Here is a 22,180-nt window from a genome sequence, read left to right as displayed (position 1 = left end):
TGTGGGATGTTATTTGGTTCTCAACATGTTTAGTGTCTCCCAATTATCTCATTAAAGAAAAAATTTGGATCTATAAAGAAAAAAAATCATTTATGTAAAAAGTTGAATTCTGCGCAAAATGGATAACTTAACAGAGGCAGATTCCACCCCACCCCCAGCTCCCACATATCTACTCCAGCAAAAACTTGAAATTTACACCAGACCAAAAAGAAATATGAGAAACTACAAGTGACTACTTCCAGACCAAACCTATACAAAAAGTCAACAGGAAGCACATAGACAACAGCAAAGAGGAATGCCAGCAAATTCAGCATCAGTGCAGGTAAACAATGGAGCCTTCCAGTGTGACCACAGATCAGTCAGACATGTATACTCAGTAAGGTTCTATGTTTGGAAGAAGCAAAAGTGAAGGTAACCCTGGGAAATCCCCAGGGTGGTCAGAAAGACCCAGGGCATTCTTGGAAGAGCAGGAAGCAGCAGCAATCAGTAAATATAGTGTAGCAGCACTTGGACCAGTATAATCCAGTACAACTCATGGGGTCCAATGTCCCCAAAATGTGATCTTGAAATGCCATAGAGAGCCCAAAACCCCAACACTCTAAACTTCAAAGATGTAAAGGAGCTTAACCCTGGAAGGTGGAGGTCAGCAAGGAACCTACATTACCCAGGGTGAGATCAGCAAGGGCCAATTGCCCATACCCAAAAGCACAGAAGGGAACAGAACTTGGTCTTGATACTGAACTCCAATTCAGGTACTAAAACTGGAAAGTTGGTTAAAACAAAGAAGATAGCATCTATAATTTTAAAAAATTATTGTAGCTTTAAAGATCCTCCAAAATTCAACATAGGAATAGGAAGTATTTTGATAACAACTCAAAGCAGAGACTCAAAGAAAAGAATGGATTGTCCACAAAGACTACATGAATATCTAGAAGAAGTGAAAGAGATTTTTTAAAATGAAATAAAAGCTCTGAAGGAAAAACTTGAAAAGATATTGTTTAGAAAAAAAAGTGGTAAGCCTTACCCAACTAATGGATTCCCTGAAAAATAGAATAGACTAAACAGAAATCGTCTATTGAATGAGAGCAAGAAATATTAGAACAAAATCAAAAGACTGAAAAAATAGGAAAAAAAAGTAAGATATTTTATTTTTTTAATGACCTGGAAAATAGGCCAAGGAAAGATAATTTTAAAATCACTGGATATTTTGACAATCATGATAAAAAAAACAATAAAGAACAATAATGTGCTTTTTAAAATCACAAAAGAAAACAGCCGAGATTTATTTACTAGAAGGCAAAGTAAGGAAAGAAAGGATCCACTAATCACTGCCTAAAAGTCAAGTCCCAGGAATGTCATGGCCAAAATCCAAAGCTTCTATTTCAAAGAAAAAAAAGCTGCAAGCAGACAGAAAGAAAGAGTTTAAGTGCCAAGGAACCATAATGATCACACAAGATCTGGCAACTTCATGTATAAAGAAGGGGAGATCTTGGAATATTACGTTACATAAGGCAAAAGATACAGGCTTATAAACAAAAATCAATTATCCTGAAAAGTTGAGTATGCTCCTATGGGGAGAAAAATGGACCTTTAATGGAATAAAGGACTTTCAATCATTTAAGATAAAAAGGTCAGAGCTGGGTAGAAACTCTGAAATGCAAACATCAGAGTCAAGAGAAACTTTGAAAGATAAATTTATTTTAGCAATTACAAGTGGCTATATTATAATATAGTGCTAATGTATTGTAACAACAATTTGGCTAGCAGTTGCTGTGAGGGTAAAAGACCAACACAAGCCCAACAACAAGAATGCTGCCAGCACAGGTTCTTTTGATCTGCTTTACTAAGGAAAGCAACATTAAGGGGTTAACAATCTTACTTTAATCCAACATATACATATAAACTCACTTAGTTTAGGAGGAAAGGCCAGCAACCTGAACTTCAGAGCAAATACAAACAAGTTACAAACATACACAGTATAAACAGACCAGATCACAATTCATGGTTACCAAGAAACCATCAACATCTGAGTTGACAAGCCAGGGAGCTCTTAACAACGGCTGGCCCAGAGTCATGCACCACTCCTCCTATGGCTCAGAGACCCAAGCAAACAACTCTGTTCTCTCTTTTTACACAGTCTTTAGACATCATCAAACGTCATCTGAGCAACCAGAACTTAGGCACCTACTATTGGCTCTGGTCTTAGCAACTCCCCTTAGGGCCCTGGGGGCTTCCCCCCTCTCTCAAACTAGTGAACTAGTTTGCTAACCAGCCTGGGGCTTTGCACCTAGTAAGACTCAATCAAAGACACTTAATTAATTTAGCATTCTAAAACAGTAAGAAAGTCCTACCTTAATTACCAATACATATATATATAATATATATAAATAATAATATTATATATGATATATAGTGCTAAGGAAAGAAGAAACAAGTGTTTCCTTAGAACTTTAATGTATTCAAAGAATATTGAGGGAATTAAATAAGCAATATAAATGACCTGTGGGCAGACTAGTTCTGTTCTGCAGGTTTTAGTAGACAACACAGAAGTGAGAACAAAAAGAGCATACTAGTATAGAAAGGCGGAACAATTAAGCAGAACTCAAAACTAGAGTGGATGAGAAGTATACAAAGATGAAGGAAGGGTGGAGAGAGTAGGCATGAAATGAACCTTATTATTCTTATCTGAAATGGATAAAGGAGTTATACACATGGACTCACAGTTTAGTGTAAAAATACACCAAATTCAAAAGTGAAACTAGTGAGGGATAAGGAAGGGGATGGGTAAGAGGGAGTGAATCATAGAGAGCAAAACAAACTTCCTGATCCTCAGGGAAGACACAAAGGAAGAAAGGAAAGAGAAGCAGAGATTGAGGAGTCAGCTTCCCCTACATGTCAAAGAGCTTGCAAAGTCCTTCTGTCTCTCCTCATGGTCCCAGGGAGAGTTTGAAACCTTTCTCAAAGAAGAAAGAGAAGAATGTCTCTCCTCTTCAAAGCTTTCATGCCAGTTCCTTCCCTCATGCAGGCATGGAGCGTCATGTCAGCATCTCCTCTACCAATTAGGAGATTCTCCAAATGAAGGCACGAAAAATGCCCTAGACTTGGCTGGAAACATGACTCTTAGCACTCTCTGACTCCTTTTTCTACCTCTTTGCCACCATGTCTATGAAAGTGGAAAGAAGCCACATAGGACTAAGAGCTGCTTTGCATTCTTCATTGTTTCATGGGTCCCTGTGGACAAGGAATTAATGATCCAGTGGCCAGTCCATAAGTGATATGCTTCTCCATACTTAGCTAAGCTGATCCTCAGGAAGTAAACATAATGTGTCACCAGATGTATGATCCAACACTTTCCAGTATGGTAAAAATCTGACAGAACCTGTCTTGGCATAGCCTTGAAGAACTCATGGTTACCTCTGTGGCTTAATGAGAACACCTGAATAGTCCCTGGAGTGATATGTGCCCTTCTACATCTAACTTGCTAGGTGGAACACCAGGACTGGAGTCAGGAAGTCTCATCTTTCTGAGTTCAAATCTGGCCTCAGATACTTACTAGCTATGTGTCCTTGGGCAAGTCATTTAACCTTGTTGGCCTCAGTTTCCTCATCTGTAAAATAAACTAGAGAAGGAAATGGCAAACCACTCCAATGTCTTTACCAAGAAAACTACAAAGAGGATCACAAAATGTTGGACATAACAGAAAAAAAGTGACTTCTAACAACCTAGATCCCAGTGTTGAGAAACACTGAAATGATCTGCTAGATATAAGTGGTAGTTATAGAGAATTGGTCATTTTTTGCTTAGAATTAAGAACATCAGTATAGTGTTCATATTTTTAGGGTCTGAGGATTTTTATATGCACACATCAATAGAATATCATATACTCATAACATACAAAATCTGCTATCACATTGTATTATGGACTTCTTACCTTTTAAAGCTTCATTGACATAATTCTGTATATAATACATCCTCATCTTGTCTTGTATCACATGTGGATCATCATCAATTCCATTAGCTATTATGTACATAGGAATGTCTCCATACTTGGACTTAAACCAGTTAAGTATCTTGCGTAATCCCCAGGGTACCACAGCCACCCTACTTGGTGAGTTTAGCCATGTGCTGTCTGTCATTTCTTGTACTTCTAGATAGTCATTATATTTCGCTGGATCCTCTTTTTCCGAGTCCACAAGGATAGTGGTGTAATGACTCAAAGCAAGAAAATCAAATGATCCCTGTATTAGCTTCTTTTCACTTTCAGTGAAATAAGGCAAAAAGAAATTGTTTCTTTGGTTCAGCCACTTTCTCATAACATGTGGATAGTCACCAGTGCCAAAGATGGGTTCAGCAAGCCAGCCAATGTCAAATTCCAAAACTCTCTCAGCTACTTCTTTATCTTTTTGTGAGAAAGGGCAGGCTGGCTCGACCCAATCGGCCTGTAAGGCAATTGATATTTTGCCTTTCTGAGATTTTCTAAAATGCTGATCATACATATGCCAAGCTTGTGCATGGGCCTTCAAAAGATTATGTCCTGCATTATACGTCATATTCTGTATATGAGGTTCATTCATTGTAATCCAAAACTTAACAAACTGGCCAAGTTCTTTAAAACACAGCCTAGCATATTCTTCAAAAAAATTGACAATTAGGGGGTTCTCCCAGGCTCCATGTTTGGCTAAAAGAAGGGGAAGACCTTGATGGTCAGGGGCTGGTTGCCATAATGCAACAACAGGTGTTATGTTAACACGGACGAGTTCACTTACAAAACAGCGATAATAATGTAAGATTGTATGATTGACTTGAGACTGGTTCCCCAAAGGAAGAATCTGGGCCCACTGCAGTGAGAAGTAAAAATGAGTTACATGTATTTCCCGAAGCAGAGAAATCTGGAGCCTGATGGCAGCAAAATCCACACAATGAGTCTTCCTTTTTGAAGTCACAACCCCATCAACTTTAATAAGCTTTTTACTCTGATGAATATCCCAGACATAAACATTTGGATCGTTAAACTGGGAAGGAGTTGTATCTACCTAAGAGGAATAAAGAAAACATTAGTTTTAACCGGACAGTCCTGGAAAATTCAGTGAGCATAGAAAATTCATTAAGTAGAACAATGAATCATAAAAGAAGAGTTGAATATGCTTTAAAAAAAACCCACTATGAATGCCTCAAAATAGAGGAAGTAGGGTTTTTTCTTGTGATCACCTGTCTATTACACACACAGGTGCCACAAACAAGCACGTACTTCTAATCTCTAAGGTCATCTTAACATGAAAAAGAAAAAAAACAAGTTTATTTAGTGCCTTCCAACTACAAAATTACAGTACACACACACACACACACACACACACACACACACACACACACACACTGCACAATGATGGAAGCTATATATAAATTAAAATGTATCATTTAAAATAATAAAGCAGCAACGATTTAGGTTTTTCAATGGAATGAGCAGGTCCTAAGAACCAGAATCAATGAACTTTGGCGAAACATATATGTGTATATACGTATGTGTATGAACATAAACTTGTACTCCTTGGCACAAATATATGGTTATTCAAATGTCAACTGAAAAATATGTTAAGATTTTACTAGCATTTATTAAAAGATTACTGCATGCACAGAAATAAGGTAGGGTATCCCAAAAGTCTTAATGCAATGTTAAACTTTCACAGCTTTACTGCCTTTTACTGGAGATTTGCGCCAATGAGCAAAATTAACACATTGACAGAGCCATAGCTAGGCATTTTTGTGCATAAGGCAAGTACTTCAAAGCATACATGTAGCAAGATGCACAAACTGTCTCCTCAGATGGGGGAGAGGGTGGGATGCAGAAAGGGGAGGGTGGCAGAACATCGCCACAAGGCTGGCAAACTGAGGTCAGAGGATACTGGCTGAAGGGCACTAGAGGTCACTGTGTGGAAAGGAGAGAGGGAAGAGGTGGAAGGTATAGGGAAGAACTACAAGGGAAGAGCTCACTCTAGCTTGCCATCTGATAAATTCCTATTTTAACTAATTATTTTATTAGCTAGTTGCTAAACGCTATTGTTTCCATACCTGGAGGGAGTGCATATACTGTCAGTACCCTCTAAATCTGATTTCTTCTACACTCATCTCTAAGGAGAAAGCCCCACTCTAGTTACGGATCTACACATGGACCTCCAACGATAGAGGAAAGTAGTTAAAACACCTGCTGAACAGAACACTCTAGTGCTTATACTGAATTAAGCTAAACAATTTTATAGTGATTTAAAATAAATTAAAATAAAATTTAAAATAAAATAAAAAGTAAGAGCTAATTTTTAAAAAGCATCTTTGTGGCAACAATGATTTCTAATCATTTTAAACATAGGTATTCAAAATGAACATGAATCATTAGAACAAGTGAACATTATTAAAATAGCAAAACCAGGAAAACTATTGTTCTGTGAGCTTACTCTCCCCCAAGAAATGTGAACTGCATAACACTTAACACTCTGTATTTTCCTCTGCCTCAACATTTTCTTTAAAACTTAAAAAAAAATCCTCATAGTGTTAAAGTGTCTTGGTTTGACCCCCTACTCCACCCTCATTCCAAAAGCAGGGGTCAGCCTAATCGCAGTTTCGAATGCGCAGTAAAGGTTCTGTTGAATTTTATAGGGCTGTTGAAAATCAGCTGTGGTTTTCTCCAGGGAGGTCGGTACTACACTTATAAAGGAAAGTAATAAAAAGCTGCATGTCAGAGGGAAATTGCTTTTCTGGAGAATTGTCCCTTGTAGATTACCAGTGCATGCATGTCCCATAATACTGCAGGAATGCCGTCACAAGTATTTTTCCATTGCGATGCATCCACAAATCATGCTTTCTTGGCCTTGTGGCAGAAAAATGTTTGCATGCCCTTTTTGAAGGGAAAACATACATCTTGTGAATAACTTTTTGTTTAGGTTTTAAAGGAACCCTAAATTGAGTAAAAATTCTATAACTATGATTTCCAAAGGCAGCAGTCATATCTCTAATTTTAGTCTCAATAATAGCTGAGATGGAAAAGAGTATTTTTAAGCTTTTCTTTTTTCTTTTTTTTTTTTTGCAAGTAATCCATCAGGTATGATTTCTACAATAATGTATTTTTACAAAATATTTTAAAATTAGAAATTACATTAGGGTTCTGCAAAGCTCTGCCAAACACCGAGGAATTTGTAATGGATTGTTTAAGGGAAAACTAAACCAGGACATATAATCTCAGCGTTCATAATTTTTTTCCTTATAGAGATCTGATACAGAGCATGGTGGGTGGGGAAAAGAATTCTGCTTTCAGATCTGTCAAATAGAAATGGGGGAAATTTTTTACTATGCCTCCAATATATGAGTGGTGCCATGTTTATATTCTGTACAAGGAATGCAATAACTTGGGAACCAACCCATCTGGGTACACAATAATGATTAAATGAACTCATAGCCTGAGTAAACTGTGGGCCTCTTATTGTTGACTGTCTTCCTGCCTCAGGGCCGAGCACTCCATCGACTGTGCCACCTAGCTGCCTAGAAAGAAGTAAGTTCTTTATGTTATGTCTTCTAAGATAATTTTTAAGAACTGTACGAGCCGCTACTCTGTCTGGGTTTCTGTATGTTAAAAATCCAGACTTTGGTAGCCACCAAAGAATATCTTTTTCCAAAATTTGAAAATGTCGCCCTTTTGCAAAGTGCTTCAATCCTAATGATAATGAGGATTAAATTCAAACAGAAAAAAATCTGTAAAATAATCTACAATAAGAGCTACACAGTTTATTTAGGCAGGCTATCAGTTCACTTAATCATAATTATGCACCTAGGTGGGTTGGTTCCAAAATTATAAGATGTAAGTGTGGCACTACTCATATATCGGGGGCCTAGACATTTCTTTGCAGTAACAAAAGTTTCTCCCATTTCATTTTGGCAGATCTTAAAGCAGTTCATATCTGGTCTTCGACACTTATTTACTAGCTGTGGGACCCCAGGCAAGTCACTTGACTTCTATTTGCCTCAGTTTCCTAAACTCTAAAATGGAGATAATAGCAGGCACCTTGCAGGTTTGTGAGAATCAAATGAGATGAGATTTGTAACGTGCTTAGCACAGCGCCTAGCACATAATAAGTGCTATATAAATGCTTCTTCCCTAAACCGCATCCTCCCTTTCTAAGTAGTTAACTTTCTCCTCCTCCTCTTCCTTCTTCTTCCTATCCTCTCTCTTTTCCTCCCCCCTCTTCCTCCTCTTCTTTCTTTTCTTTTCTTCTCCTCCTCTTTTTTCTCTTTCTCCTCCTCCTCACATAAAACGTAATATGAAGCCAGCATTGAGTTCAGAAAAGGCAGAGGGTTACTATCATCTTTGACAACTAGAGAGCTACAGAACATTAAGCTGTTCCCCAAATTTCTTTTATTTATTTACTTCTTTTGTTATATTTTAAGTTCCAAACTGCCTCCCTCCCTCCCTACCCTGCGCTAGAGGCCACCATTTAACACAGATACACACATGCACATATGTAAAACCATACTATGCATACTTCTATTTATCAGTTCTTCTTCTAGAGGTGGAGAGCATCTTCTTCATGATTCCTTTGTAGTTGATTTGAATATTTGTAATACTCAGAATAACTTAGTCCCTCACAGTTGTTCTTCAAACAATATTGCTATTACTGTATACAATATTTTCTTAATTCTGCTCACTTCACTTTTCATTATTTCATGGAAGTCTTTCCATATTTTTAAAAAATTAACCAGCTCATTATTTCTTATAGTGCTGTAGTATTCCATCTCAATCATACACCACAACTTGTTCAGTCATTCCCCAATTGATGGGCATCCCCACAATTTCCACTTCTTTGCCACCACAAAGAGAGCTCCTATAGATATTTTAGAACATATATGTTCTTTTCCTTTTTACCCTGATCACCTTGGGAAGCAGACCTAATAGTGGTATTCCTGGGTCAAAAGGTATACATAGTTTTATAACTCTTTGGGCATAATTCTAGATTGCTCTCCAAAATCGTTGGATAAGTTCACAGTTCCACCAACAGTGTATTAGTGTCCCAATTTTCCCACATCCCTTCCAACATCTGCCATTGTCTCCTATCATTTTAGTCAATCTCATAGCTGTGAGATGATATCACAAAGTTCTCTTTATTCCTTAAGTTTGAAAGTGAACATATAGACTAAGCTTAACTACATTTTCTCCTGTCTCCACTGGAAAAATCCAGCAAAAAACCAGTGATAATTACCAAGGTCTGTTTAGGTAAATAATGTCCTTTTTGACCGTTGATGGAAAGATAAAGGCAGAATGAGTACAAAACTGGTAATCTCCTACAAGTCTAGGTAAAAAAAATAAGCATATATATCTCAGTACATCAGAAAGCCTGGGGTTTCACCCAAGAGAGTCAGTCCTTCCACTGCCAATGACTACGACCCTTTGCCACTTAGCAGTCTGGTTTCATATGTTGCTGTGGCCAAACAATTGGTAAGGCACCTCTGCAAACTTAGCTTGGATGATTGGCATATAGTTAGATAGCTACTTGACCTGTGGAAGGCACCTTTCCACCTTGTTGGACCATGCCAAAGCTTGTTCTCCCCTGGCTCAGACATGAAAATCTCAGGGTCACCTCCGGATCACAGTAAGGCATCAGGGGAAGGTAATGAGAGAGTGGTTTATATCATAGTACAGGCTCTTTACCTGTTTTTGGTTCATGGACTAGCAGCCTGGTGAAGCCATTCTCATAATTCTGGGTGACCTCTTCTCAGAATCATGTTTTTAAATGCATAAGGCAAAATACATAGAAAGACCAAAGAAAGCAATTATATTGAAATGCAAGTATTAAAAAATTCTTTAAGTTAACAAACCCCAGATAAAGAATCCCTGTATTTAAGTAAAGGTGAAACGCTAAAGACCTAGTATGTGAAAGGCTGATTTTGTGTCTTGGTTCATCAACTAGTGGTGAATGAGCCTAGACATAGTATGGAGAAACAAGAATGGTGATACAACAGTAGGAGATGAATCACTGGGTATGTAGTGGAAGAATAAGAGTGTTAACAGATAGTAAAGGAGTAGGAGAAGTGAGAGGCAGGCTTGGGTTACAGTGTTTTGATGTTGGATCTCCTCCCCACATGCCTACTGAACTCTTCTACTTCTAGCCTTAAGGTCTTTTTCTTTATCATGGCTTTCAGGTAGTCCAATAATTTTTAAATTATCTCTCCTGGATCTATTTTCCAGATCAGTTGTTTTTCCAATGTGATATTTCATGTTGTTTTCTATTTTTTTTTCATTCTTTTGGTTTTATTTTATTGTTTCTTGATTTCTTATAAAGTCATTAACTTCCATTTGATCAATTCTAATTTTTTAGGAATTATTTTCTTCAGTGAGCTTTTGTGGCTCCTTTTCCATTTAGCCAATCCTACTTTTTAAGGGTTTTTTTCCTTTAGTGGATTTTTGTGCCTCTTTTTTCCATTTGGACAATTCTGTTTCTCAAGGCATTCTTTGCCTCATTGGATTTTTATACCTCTTTTACCATTTGACCTATTCTGGTTTTTAAGGTGTTATTCAGTATTTTTTTTGTGTCCCCTTTACCAAGCTTTTGATTCTTTTTTTCATGACTGTCTTGCATCACTCTCATTTCTCTTCCCAATTTTTTTTCCTACCTGTCTTACTTGATTTTCAAAGTCCTTTTTGAGCTCTTCCATAGCCTGAGACCAATTCATATTTTTTGGAGGCTTTGGATATTGGAGCTTTGACTTTGTTATCTTCTTCTGAGGATGTGTTTTGCTCTTCCTTGTCACCATAGTAACTTTCTACAGTCAGAATTTTTTTCTGTTGTTTGCTCATTTTTCCAGTCCATTTCTTGACTTTTAACTCTTTGTTAAAGCGGGGTTCTGCTTCCAGGGTAGAGGGTGTACTATCACAAGCTTCAGAGGTTTTGTGCAGTTGTTTTCAGAGATACTTGTAGAGACCTGTAAGTTTTCAGTTCTTCCAAGGTGGTATGATCTAGGGAGAGGTGTTTACTATTCTCTTGGCCTGTCTTCTGGTCTGTGAGTGACCACAAGCTCTCTTTTCTGTCCAGAAACTGTGTGATGAGGGTCCCTGCTCCACTGCGGCCACAAACTCTGGTGTGCTAGTTCTCCTCCTTGCCCTGGGTCTGCCACCAAGGACTGCCACCGAGATCTGAGTTTGGGCAAAGCAACAGAGTCCTGCCTTCAGTGCCAGCAAAGAGACCCCTGTAATCTCCTTCTGACCAGTTGTTCAACCCCCTTACCATTTCTGGGCTGAGAGCTCTGGAAGCAGACACTGCTGCTGATTCAGTCACTCTCAAGGCCTGCTCCTGGTTTGTGAGGCCTGGTCTGTGTTGGCATAGCCTGCTCTGGACTGTGCTCCACACTCACAACCAGATACAATAGACCTTTCCTTCTGACCTTCTAAGTTATGTTTGGCTGGAAAATTATTTCACCCCCTCCTTTTGTGGGCTCTGCTGCTTCAGGAATTGTTTTATGACATGTTTTAAAGGTGTTGGGAGGGGTTTGGGGGAGAGCTCAGGGGAGTCGCTGCCATTTCCCCACCACCTAGGCTCCACCTCCCTCTCTACCTCTAATATCTTAAAGGAAGCAAATAAATTTTGCTGTGATGTTAAGTCCATCCCAATACTCTTAATCTGAATCACTTCAACTGAGCTGGTTCCTGAGCAAGGTTTCTGAGGAAGGATGTCACTACCTAGAGAACTCAGTAATTATACCTTCAAACTCTGAAGGCAGCTTCTTCTCCCATCACTGAATGGTAGGAAAATAGAGCATCTGGGAGAGCAGTTACAAGCACTGACTTCAAGAACTGTGACCTCCTACAACCATGGAAAGTGTGTTCAATGAAGGTGACATGAAAACACTTCTCCCCATCCCATAGTGATGGTTTTTCAGGATCCCCACCTATTTTCCAATGACAGTGGGCGGAAGCTTATAGTCTTTGGGGGGCAGTATCACCTCATCTTTCAGAGACAGCTCCATATATTTCAAATAATCAGGTTTGGGTAGCAGCTCTTGTGAATAGGAAGGTCATAAAATCATGGATTTGGAGCTGTGAGGGACCTTAGAAGTCATCAGGTATAAATATCTCATTTTCTGCATGAGAAGGCTGAGACCCAGTGAGATTAAATTACTTGCCTGTGATCACATGGCAACTAAGTGCAAGCGCCAGGATCTGAGCCCTAGTGCTCTGAATCTCAGTCCAGAGCCCATTCTATTGCACCGTGCTGTCTCTAAAAGGGCTGAATCTGACCGGACAGTACCCTGGATGGAAGAGAGGACCCCACAGTCATGGGACTACCAGGACACCAAAGGACAGTTCTAGATGATAACTGCCTGCCTGAAAAAGAAAACAAAATAGGAAGAAAAAATGCAGCAATTACAGTCCTAAATATTGGGGAAGAGAAGAGATATTTGGTTCTATTCCTAAGAGAGTTCTGGCAGGTGAGAAAGATCTGGGGCTGGGAGAAGTATGCTCCCGGCACAAATTTTGAAAAATAACTTGACTGATGTGCAAACTCATCCCACTTAATAGTCTACTGAAGCACTAAAAGAGGGATCAAATATGAGAGATAAGGGTGTTGTTAACAGGTAACCGAGCCTAAGCATTTGGTAGCTAGCTGACAATAGTGGGCTTCTCTGGATTGTCATTGGAGTACACCATAGCCTTTGCTTTAGCACTCTATGTCTATTAATGGAACCACTACACTCCCAGCACTCAAAGTTAAAAACCACTAAATGATCCTTTACTCTTTCCTTTCCCTGCCCCTACCAAATTCAGTCACTAAGGCTATTATTTCTACCTTCATAATATTTCTCACCTTCATCCCCTTTTCTCTATTCCCCCTGTCACCACCTTGGTTCAGGTCCTTAATATTTCTCACATTTTAATCCTAATTAACTGCTTTGCTCTAATCTCTGGCCCCTCCAGCCCACCATTCTGCCCGCTTTCTCCTCATAAATCTTCCTAAAGCACAGCTGTAGTTTTATCACTCCCAATTCAAAAGCCTCCTACGGCTCCCTATTTGAGTGGAAGCCCCTTTGATGGAATGTACTATTTCTGACATCATCTTTGTATTCCCAACATGTAATGTAACACCCTGCACAAAGCAAACAATTAATGCATATCTTTTTTTGTGGGAGGAAGGCAGGGCAATTGGGATTAAGCAACTTGCCCAAGGTCACATAGCTAGTGTGTCAAGCATCTGAGGCCGAATTTGAACTCAGGTCCTCCTGACTCCAGGGCCCGTGCTTTACTCACTGGGCCATCTAGCATCTAGCTGCCCCAATTAATGTACATCTAATTGAATTTTTGTCATTCAATCAAGCTAGCATTTTTTAAGTACCTACTATATTCTAGGCATTATGCTAAGTATTAGGGATACAAAGAAAAGCCAAAAAAAAAAATGTTCCTGATCTCCAAGGACTCATTCACAGTATGATGAGGGAAACAATACACAAACAACTGTAAAAGCAAGATACCTACAGAATAAATTAGAGATAATCTCAGAGAGAAACCTTGAAGGTTAAGGAGGACTAGAAAAAGCATCTTGCAGAAAATGGGAATTTAGCTGAGACTTGAAGGAAGTCTAAGAAGCCAGGAGGCAGAAATGAGGAGGTGGAGTGTTCCAGGCATGGACGACAACCAGGGGGAATGCTGGGAATTGGGAGATGGAGTATCATATGCAAGAAAAGCCAGGCATGGAAGTGAATTGTTGAGATTTCTTAGCATTCAAGGCCCTCCACTACGGTATTTGTTTCCATCCTACCTTGCTAGACTCATCTTTTACTACTGTATATCATGCATCCTCCATTTTTAGTCAAATAGGACTTTTCCCTATTCCCGAAACATACTCTAAGTGTTCCTATTTCTGTGTCAAAATGGATGACTACTACTCACTTTTTATGATTCACACAGGCACTAAAGAGACTGCCAGAAGGAACCAGGAAGCACTGCCAAAATTTATGAAGTCTGAATCTGAAAAACACAGAGATACAAGCAGTGGTTTCTTCACTGCTGCCCATTGAAAAGAAAGGCAGAAAGAATTTTTTTAATTAATCTGGAAAGTAAACAGTTGGCTAAGAATATATTGTCTAAGAATGAGATTTGAGTTTCTGGACAACAACTTAAAATTATTGGAATGCCAGGCTCCTGCCTAGGGATGGAGTGTACCTAACTAAGACTGATAAAGCTTTACTTGCCTGGTAAATTTATATTGTATTATCATCTAAAAAAGGAAGGGAGTTGAAGAAAAATGCCTATGTATACCTCCCAAACATAATACCATTCAAAGTACAGAGAAGAGGAAGATTATCAGTTGAAAGCTGCAGAAACTCACAGAGAAGAAATCCAAGAAAAAAAAGTCTATAGTAAAATTTGTGGTCTCAAATGTATATTGTTCAGTCATTCAACTGTCCAACTCTTATAATGACCCCATGGACCATAGCACACCAGAACATTCTATCTTCCACCATCTCTCAAAGTCTGTCCAAGTTCATATTCATTGTTTTCATGTGGCTATCCATTCATCTGATCCTCGGCTGTCTCCTTTTCCTTTTGCATTCAATCTTTCCCAACATCAGAGTCTTTTCCAATGAGCCCCATCTTCTCATTATGTAGCCAAAGTATTTGAGCTCCAGTTTCAGAATTTGACCTTCTAGTGAATAGCCTGAATTATTTTCTTCAAATATTGACTGATTTGGCCTCCTTGCTGTCCAAGGGACTCTCAAAAATCTTCTCCAGCACCACAATTCAAAAGCATAGATTCTGCAGTGCTCAGCTTTTCTTATAGTCCAACTCTCACAGCCATATATTGCTGCTGGAAAAAGCATAGCTTTGACTATATGGACCTTTGTCAGCAAGGTGATGTCTCTGCTTTTTTAGTATGCTGTCCAGATCTGTCATAATTTTCCTTACAGTGAGGAAGCATCTTTTAATTTCATAGCTGCAAGTGCTGTCTGCAGTGACCTTTGAGCCTAAGAATATAAAAATCTGACACTGCTTCCATTTATTCTCCCTTTATTTGTCTGGAAGTGATGGAATCAGCTGCCAAGATCTTTGTTTTTTTTTTTTCATGTTAAGCTTCAAGCTAGATTTTATATTCTCTTCTTTCACCAAGAGGCTTCTTAATTCTTCTTTACTTTCTGCCACCAGAGTGGTATCACCCTGCATATCTGAGATTGTTGACATTTCTCCCAGCAATTTTAATTCCAGATTTTGATTCATCCAACCTGACATTTCACATGAGCTACTCTGCATATAAATTAAATAAATAAGGTGACAATATACAGCCTTGTCATACTCCTTTTCTAATCTTAAATGAATCAGTTGTTTCATGCTCTTTTCTAACTTGCTTCTTAGCCCACATACAGGTTCCTTAGGAGACAAGTAAGATGATCTGGTACTCCCTTCTCTTTGAGGACTTCTCATATTTTGTTGTGATCCACACTGGCAAAGACTTTAGTATAGTCAATGAAGCAGAAGTAGATATTTTTCTGGAACTCCCTTGCTTTCTCCATAATCCAGTGAAAGTTGGCAATTTGGTCCCTAGTTCCTTTGCCTCTTTGAAAACCAGACTGCTCTTCGGGTAATTTTCAATTCACATAATGCTGAAGTTTAGCTTGCAGAATCTTAAGCATAACCTTGCTGGCATGTAAAATAAGCATACTTTTTTGGCAATATGAATATTCCTTGGCATTGACTTCCTTTAGGACTGGGATGTAAACTAATCTTTTTCAATCCAGTGACCACTATTGTGCTTTCTAAATTTGCTGGTATGTTGTGTGCAGCACGTTAACAGAATCATCTCTTAGCATTTTAGCTGGCTCAGCTGGAATTCTATCGCCTCCACTAGTCTTATTGTTAGCAATGCTTCCTAAGGCCCACTTGACTTCACTGTCCAGGATGTCTGGCTCTAAATTAGCAACCATATCGTGTGGTTTTTGGTGATATTAAGATCTTTCTTAAATAGTTCTTTTGGGTATTCTTGCCATCTCTTCTTAATCTCTTCTGCTTCAATTAAATCCCTACCATTTTTGTATTTTATCATGCCCATTTTTGCATGAAACTTACCCTTGGTATCTCTAATTTTTTTTAAGAGATCTCTTGTCTTTCCCATTCTATTTCTTTTTTTATTTATCTGCATTGCTCATTTAAGAAAACCTTATCTCTTCTTGCTATTCTCTGGAACTCTGCATTCAGTTAGGTATATCTTTCCCTTTCCCTTTTCCCTTTCCTGCTTTCCTCAATTATTTATAAAGTCTCATCAGACAGCCATTTTGCTTTTTGTGCTCTTCTTTTTCTTTGAAATGCTTTTTTGTTGCTGCCTCCTGTACAATATTGTGAACCTCTGTCCATAGTTCTTCAGGCACTCTATCTACTAGATCTCATATCTTAAATCTATTCATCACCTCCATTTCATATTCATAAGGGATGTTCTTTAGGTCATACCTATACAGTTCTTCCTTCAATTTAAGTTTGAATTTTGCAATAAAAAGCTCATGATCTGACCTACAGTCAGCTCCATGTCTTGTTTTAACTGACTATATATAACTTCTTTGTCTTTGGCTGCAAAGTACCTAATCAATCTGATTTCTATATTGACCCTGTGGTGATGTCCATTCCAGGTTCCTATGAAATATAGATCTTTACAGCATTGGACTTTCCTTTCATTACCAAACACATCTGCAGCTGAGCTTCCATTTGGCTTTGGCCTAGACCCTTCCTTAGTACTAGAGCTACTAGTAGTTGTCCTCTGCTCTTCCTCTGTAGCATATTGGACACCTTCAGACCTGAGGGGCTTATCTTCTGATGTCATCTTTTTTATCATTTTAGTAGTGTCCACGGGATTTTCTTGGCAAAGATACTGGAATGGTTTGCCATTTCCTTTTCCAGTGGATCGCCTATTGTCAAAACTCTCCGCTATGACCTGTTTGTCTTGGGTAACCCTGCATGGCATAGCTTATAGTTTCATTGAACTATATGAGCCCCTATACCACAACAATGCAGTAATCCAGGGGGATTATGCCTACATATGCCTAAAGTTTAGGCAACAAGAAGAACTAGAGATCCTAAGAGGAGGATGTAATTTTGACCTTGTAGCAATCACTGAGTTTTGATGGGCTAAAACTCATGATTAGACTATAGCTACGTTATTCCAAAGAAACAGGATAGGTAAAGAAACAGGGGTAGTGTTGTATATTAAGAAGATACACTGGCATAATAAAATCCAGGAACCAAAGAGGGAACATTTTGTGTGAAAAATCAGTGAAAGGAAAAAACAGAAATGATTTTGTCATTGGAATACACTGCTGAACACATGGACAGAAAGAGGGAAAAAAACCCAGCAAATCTGGTATAGAAGCATAACACTGATAGGGAAAGGAGAGGTGTCAATTAACCAGATATCTGCTTCAGTCCTCTCTCTTCTAAAAGGAGAGCTAATAACTTCTTGACTTACCTTAATGATAATTTCATCCTTTAAAAGGTAGAGGAATCAATTCTATTCTCAAAATTACTAAGAGGCAAATTTAGTCTTAATGTGAAGAAAAATCTTTCAACAATTAGAGTAGTCCAAATGTAGAAAAGGTTACCTTGGGAGGTAGTAGGTTCTCCTTTGTTGGAGATCTTCAAGCCGAAACTAGATAACAATATGTGGGGTATGTGGCACCGGGTGTTCTTTTTCGGATATGGTTTGAAATAGACAGGTACTTATATCCCTTCCATCTCTAAGTTCTATGATTCATATTCAATCTACCTTATAAGATAGTTATTTATGAACATATTCTTTCTTTCTTAGTAGACTTTAAGCTCTTCATGATTTATTGTCTTTCCTCTTGTGCTTTGCACCTAATGACTGACACATATTCAAATATATGAATAGATCTGTGATCTTCTGGATCTGAATGTGATCTCCAATAATCCAGATTGGAACCCATACTTTGCCTCCCCATCTTTTGTGACTACTGTTTTTATCTTCCCATAAGTTGGACATAGTGGGTACACCCAACATGCTGAGGGTCTTCCTCACTTTCTCTTACCACTGCAAGGATACCAGTGGAGCACACTGTCAACTGGTTTTACCTCATTCTTGTCGTGTGACCATACCATTTTGTCTTTTGTTTTTTGTTGTTTTTCTTTAATCAAATATTTCTCTGATGCTCTGATAACTACAATTTTTTCAGGAGTTTCTTGTTTGTTATGTGTTGCGGTCTGTTTTTTCCACTGTCTTCTAATTGCCACTCATCTTTAATGCTTTGGAAACTGTAGCATTTCCTGATCTGTGACCATACAACAACATTGGTATAATATTGGTGTCAAAAAGATTGGTTTTATTTCAGGAAAAAGTTTGAAGTCATTAAAGGAGCTCCGCAATTTCCCAAAGGCAATTAAGCCTGTTCTCCTCAGGAAATGACTCGTAACTAATGTGGGAATCTTTCTTGAATCAGCCATCTATACAGTCAAACCACCAACTTACTAAGTAGAGAGCAAAATTAGTATGAAGAAGGAAATTAGTAAGAAGAAGGAAAAAATAAAATAGAAAAAGGTAGGCCATCAAATTAAAACAAATCCCATCTATCCTACCAAACAAGTTATGGATAGCAAAAAAATAATATATTGATGGAAGAAAGTTTATGGACACTAATTACAATAATTTCATGCAGAAGTTTAAATTATAAAATTTAACTGATTTGACTATAATGAGGAACCCCAAAGTTACTTAAATTCCTGTTGGTAAATTCTTGATTTACTTGTCATTCAGAAAGAAGGGCAACATAAGTTTATTATGCTATAAACTCATTTATAAAATCTGACAGAGAAGGATAATGGAAGATATTGAGCATTATTACGTCATAAAGTACAGAAAAGCAGTGGAGGGTAAAGCAAGTTTAAAAGAAAGCTTGGCAAGAAACCCCAACTAAGCAAGTAAATCTAAGGGCATTTAAGCATGAAACTAAAAGGAAGACACCCAACAGAAGAAAGATTGAAGGGATTTACAAATTTTTTTTAAAAACCAACTATTTCTCATCTATATAAATATTTATGAAAATGATATGTATATGCCCCAAGGAAAGAAGCAGACTTTCAAAAATGATGCTCCACAGTAAGACACATCTTTATCATCACAAATACATCAAATGAATAAAAGACAGAGAATACAAGATCTGCCATTATAATCTGTTCGTTATAGTTTATTGACTATGTGATCCTTTTTCCCAAAGCCTGTTGGTATGGGACTTCCTTCTTATTGGTGGAGATGAATGCCCTGCCCTGTATGAGAGCCAGGGAAAAGTTGATGAGAGATGAGAGAGCTCTGGCCTTCCCCAGTCCCCCTTGGGGGATTCATCATTTGGGTGCTCTTGGCTTCCAGCCTTGAGAGAAAAGATGGAAGACACCAACCCCACTTCAGGTTGCTGAAGCAAAAGACTCTGGGAAGACGTGAGAGGTGAGGTAAGTTTCTATCATGTCCCTATTTCCAGCTTGTTATTCTAGAGACTTCATGGAATTTCCCTTTTGGGTATGATCCAGAACACTCTCTTGGTTAAGTTGATCTCAATAGGAGAGTGCCTTCACTTTGTACAGTCTGGTACATACTCTCCTATGTATAACTTCTCTGATTTCTGTTTTGCTATGATTTGAATAAATAGATTTCTTTGCTATTCGCTATGTCTATTCATTGTAGAACTGGTATTTGGTGAGAAAAGGGTCAAGTCTTGGATATAGAGCTTGGGGTTCCCCTTTCTCTTCAAAACAGCAAAGTGGTCATTAGTTAGATGGAAACCGATCATCTTCCCTAGACAATATAGAAGAGAGCATATAGATCTACTTCTAGCCTGGTACCCTCTCTCTCTAAGGAGAACAGAGCATCTGGCCCTAACCTCTTGCTTCCCCTCTTGGCAGGAATGAAAGTCTCCCTTGGAGAAGGGTGGGAGGAAAAGAGGCTAGAGAGGTCTATTCTGCCTCCTTTGAGCCATACATAATGACAGCATCTTTGCCATATGAGGCCCCTCTCTATACATAGGGCTCACCACAAAACAGGAAGATGTATGTTCACCTAAGGTGTCTGCCATTATCATGAAGGAGATTTAGCACAGTCTAAGTTTTGGAAGATTTCCATAAGTATGGTGAGGTGCTCTAAATACCCTTGTTTGAGGATGACATTGTGTCATTTTGCTGGTTCAATCAAGCCTCAGAACAAGGCAGAGCCTTCTGGAGATGATTCATAACCACTCAAGAGTTTGACCTAAAAATCAACAAAGGAAAAACCAAGTGAATGAAGAATACCTATTATCCAGATTATGACATTCAGATAGATGAATAATCCATAGATTTGATCTATCAGAATATAAATTTTGTTAAAATAGTGAATAGGAATAATGATTTGGGCCCAGACTTAAACAGGAAAAGTCTCACATACACTGGGCATGTAATAAATGTTCACTGAAAGAACAAATGAGTTCTTTTTTGTATTCTCCAAGGTGCCTAGAATAGTATCTTGAACATAACCTAATCTCATTTAGGTCCACAATCTAAAGTAGTTCACATTTCTTGTAATCTCTTTAATAATGAGAGGAAATTCTACTTCCTAAGTAACAAAATTTCAGTTCTACTTAATTCTTTTAAAGATTTATCAGTACTATTCATTGTTGTTCAACATACAAGGCATCCCAAAAGTCTTTGTGCAAGTTTAAACTGCAGGAAGACTTTTGGGACACCTTGCATAAGCCCAGTTCTACAGAGCTGAAGCAGAATTGAAGATTAAAAAAAATTATCATGACTGATCATTTATATTTCTATCTCTAGCAGTACCAGAGCTTAGCACATAATAAGCACTTAATGAAAGTTTTTTTTTTTTTATTTAGTCAGTCATTATATGGTACTGTTGCTCCTGAAAGTAGCTCAACAAATGGCAGGACTAGTTTTTTTTTTCCTATATTTCCATTATTCAGATCATAAAGACAAATAAGCTGTAAGGAATTGTTTTGAGTTTTTCCGAATCAACCAATTTTGCTACAATTATATAAAAATGAGGCAGTGCGACTTAATAGCGAGCAAGTCTTAAAGCCAAGAAGATCTGTGTTCAATCCTGCCTCTGACAATCAATCAATAAACATTTAAGCATCTACTAAATTCCAGGTACTGTGCTATGCTCTAGGAGTACAAAAAGAGGCAAAGGACAATCCCTGCCCTCCAGGAGCTTAAAATCTAATGAGGGAGGTATGCAAACAAATATATACAAAGCAAGCTATCTACAGGATAAATGGGAAATAATTAAAAGAGTGGAGGCACTGGAATTAAGAGGGGTTAGGGAATTAAGAGTAAGAGATGAGATTTTATTTGGAATTTAAAAGGAGTGGTCAGTAAGGAGAGGGGAGGAGTGAAAGCATTTCAGGCATAGAAGATATCCAGAGAAAATGTCACACTGACTGGCTTTGTGATCCTAGGTCAGGCATTTAGTTTCTCAGTGTTCTTGGTAGCTCTCTAAGACTCTAAGTTGTAGAGAAGTTGCCAAGCTAAGTTGGTAGGGGGGATTTTATCACCTAGGAGATCCGTATACTACTGAAATCATAGGTGCTATCCATATAAATAAAGCCCAAGGTTCCATAAAAATAGAATGAGCCCCTTTGTTAAATATTTTGCTAAAATCTAGATTAAATTTATCTAGACTATAAAGAGTTCTTAACCTTTTTTCTGTTGGACCTTTTTGGCAATATGATGAAGCCAATAGATCCCTTCTTAGACTAGCATTTTTATTACATATGTATAAAATGAAATACAAAGGATTACAAAGGAAAACAATTATATTGAAGTATAGTTATCAAAAAAAATTTTTTTAATTGACGGTCCCCTCCCCACCCCACCCCCCAGTCCCAACCTAGAACCAACTACCAAGTACCAAGTGATTATCCTTGTACCTCAGATTAAGAATCTCAGCATAGCATCACACCAGTTGTTAACATGTCAGAAAAGGAGGTAATACTCCTGTTCCTGATGGAATCATGCTGACTCTAGATGCTTCATAACCGTTTCTTTAAGAATCTCTTCTAAAATCTTGCTGGTAATCAAAGTTAAGCTTTCTAGCCTAGAGTTTGGCAAACTCTATTCTCTTCTCTTTTTAAAAAAACTGGGAGACTTTTTCTTCAGTTTTGCAGTATCTCTCCT

The 22,180-nt window shown here is 38.1% G+C and overlaps 1 protein-coding gene across 1 annotated transcript in view; it reads right to left on the bottom strand.

Moving 5' to 3' along the window:
- KL (klotho) overlaps window positions 1-22,180 on the bottom strand; it is a 54,367-nt gene that overhangs the window by 5,800 nt on the left and 26,387 nt on the right. Inside the window, exon 4 of the mRNA XM_036746078.1 lies at window positions 3,932-5,033. Coding sequence (XP_036601973.1) covers window positions 3,932-5,033 — 1,102 coding nt within the window. The remainder of the gene's footprint in view (window positions 1-3,931; window positions 5,034-22,180) is intronic.

The sequence above is a fragment of the Trichosurus vulpecula genome, chromosome 2 (genome assembly GCF_011100635.1).
Source record: "Trichosurus vulpecula isolate mTriVul1 chromosome 2, mTriVul1.pri, whole genome shotgun sequence".
Lineage (NCBI taxonomy): Eukaryota > Metazoa > Chordata > Mammalia > Diprotodontia > Phalangeridae > Trichosurus > Trichosurus vulpecula.
Note: the sequence above shows the minus strand (reverse complement) of the source record. Positions and strands in the feature narration are given on the sequence as shown.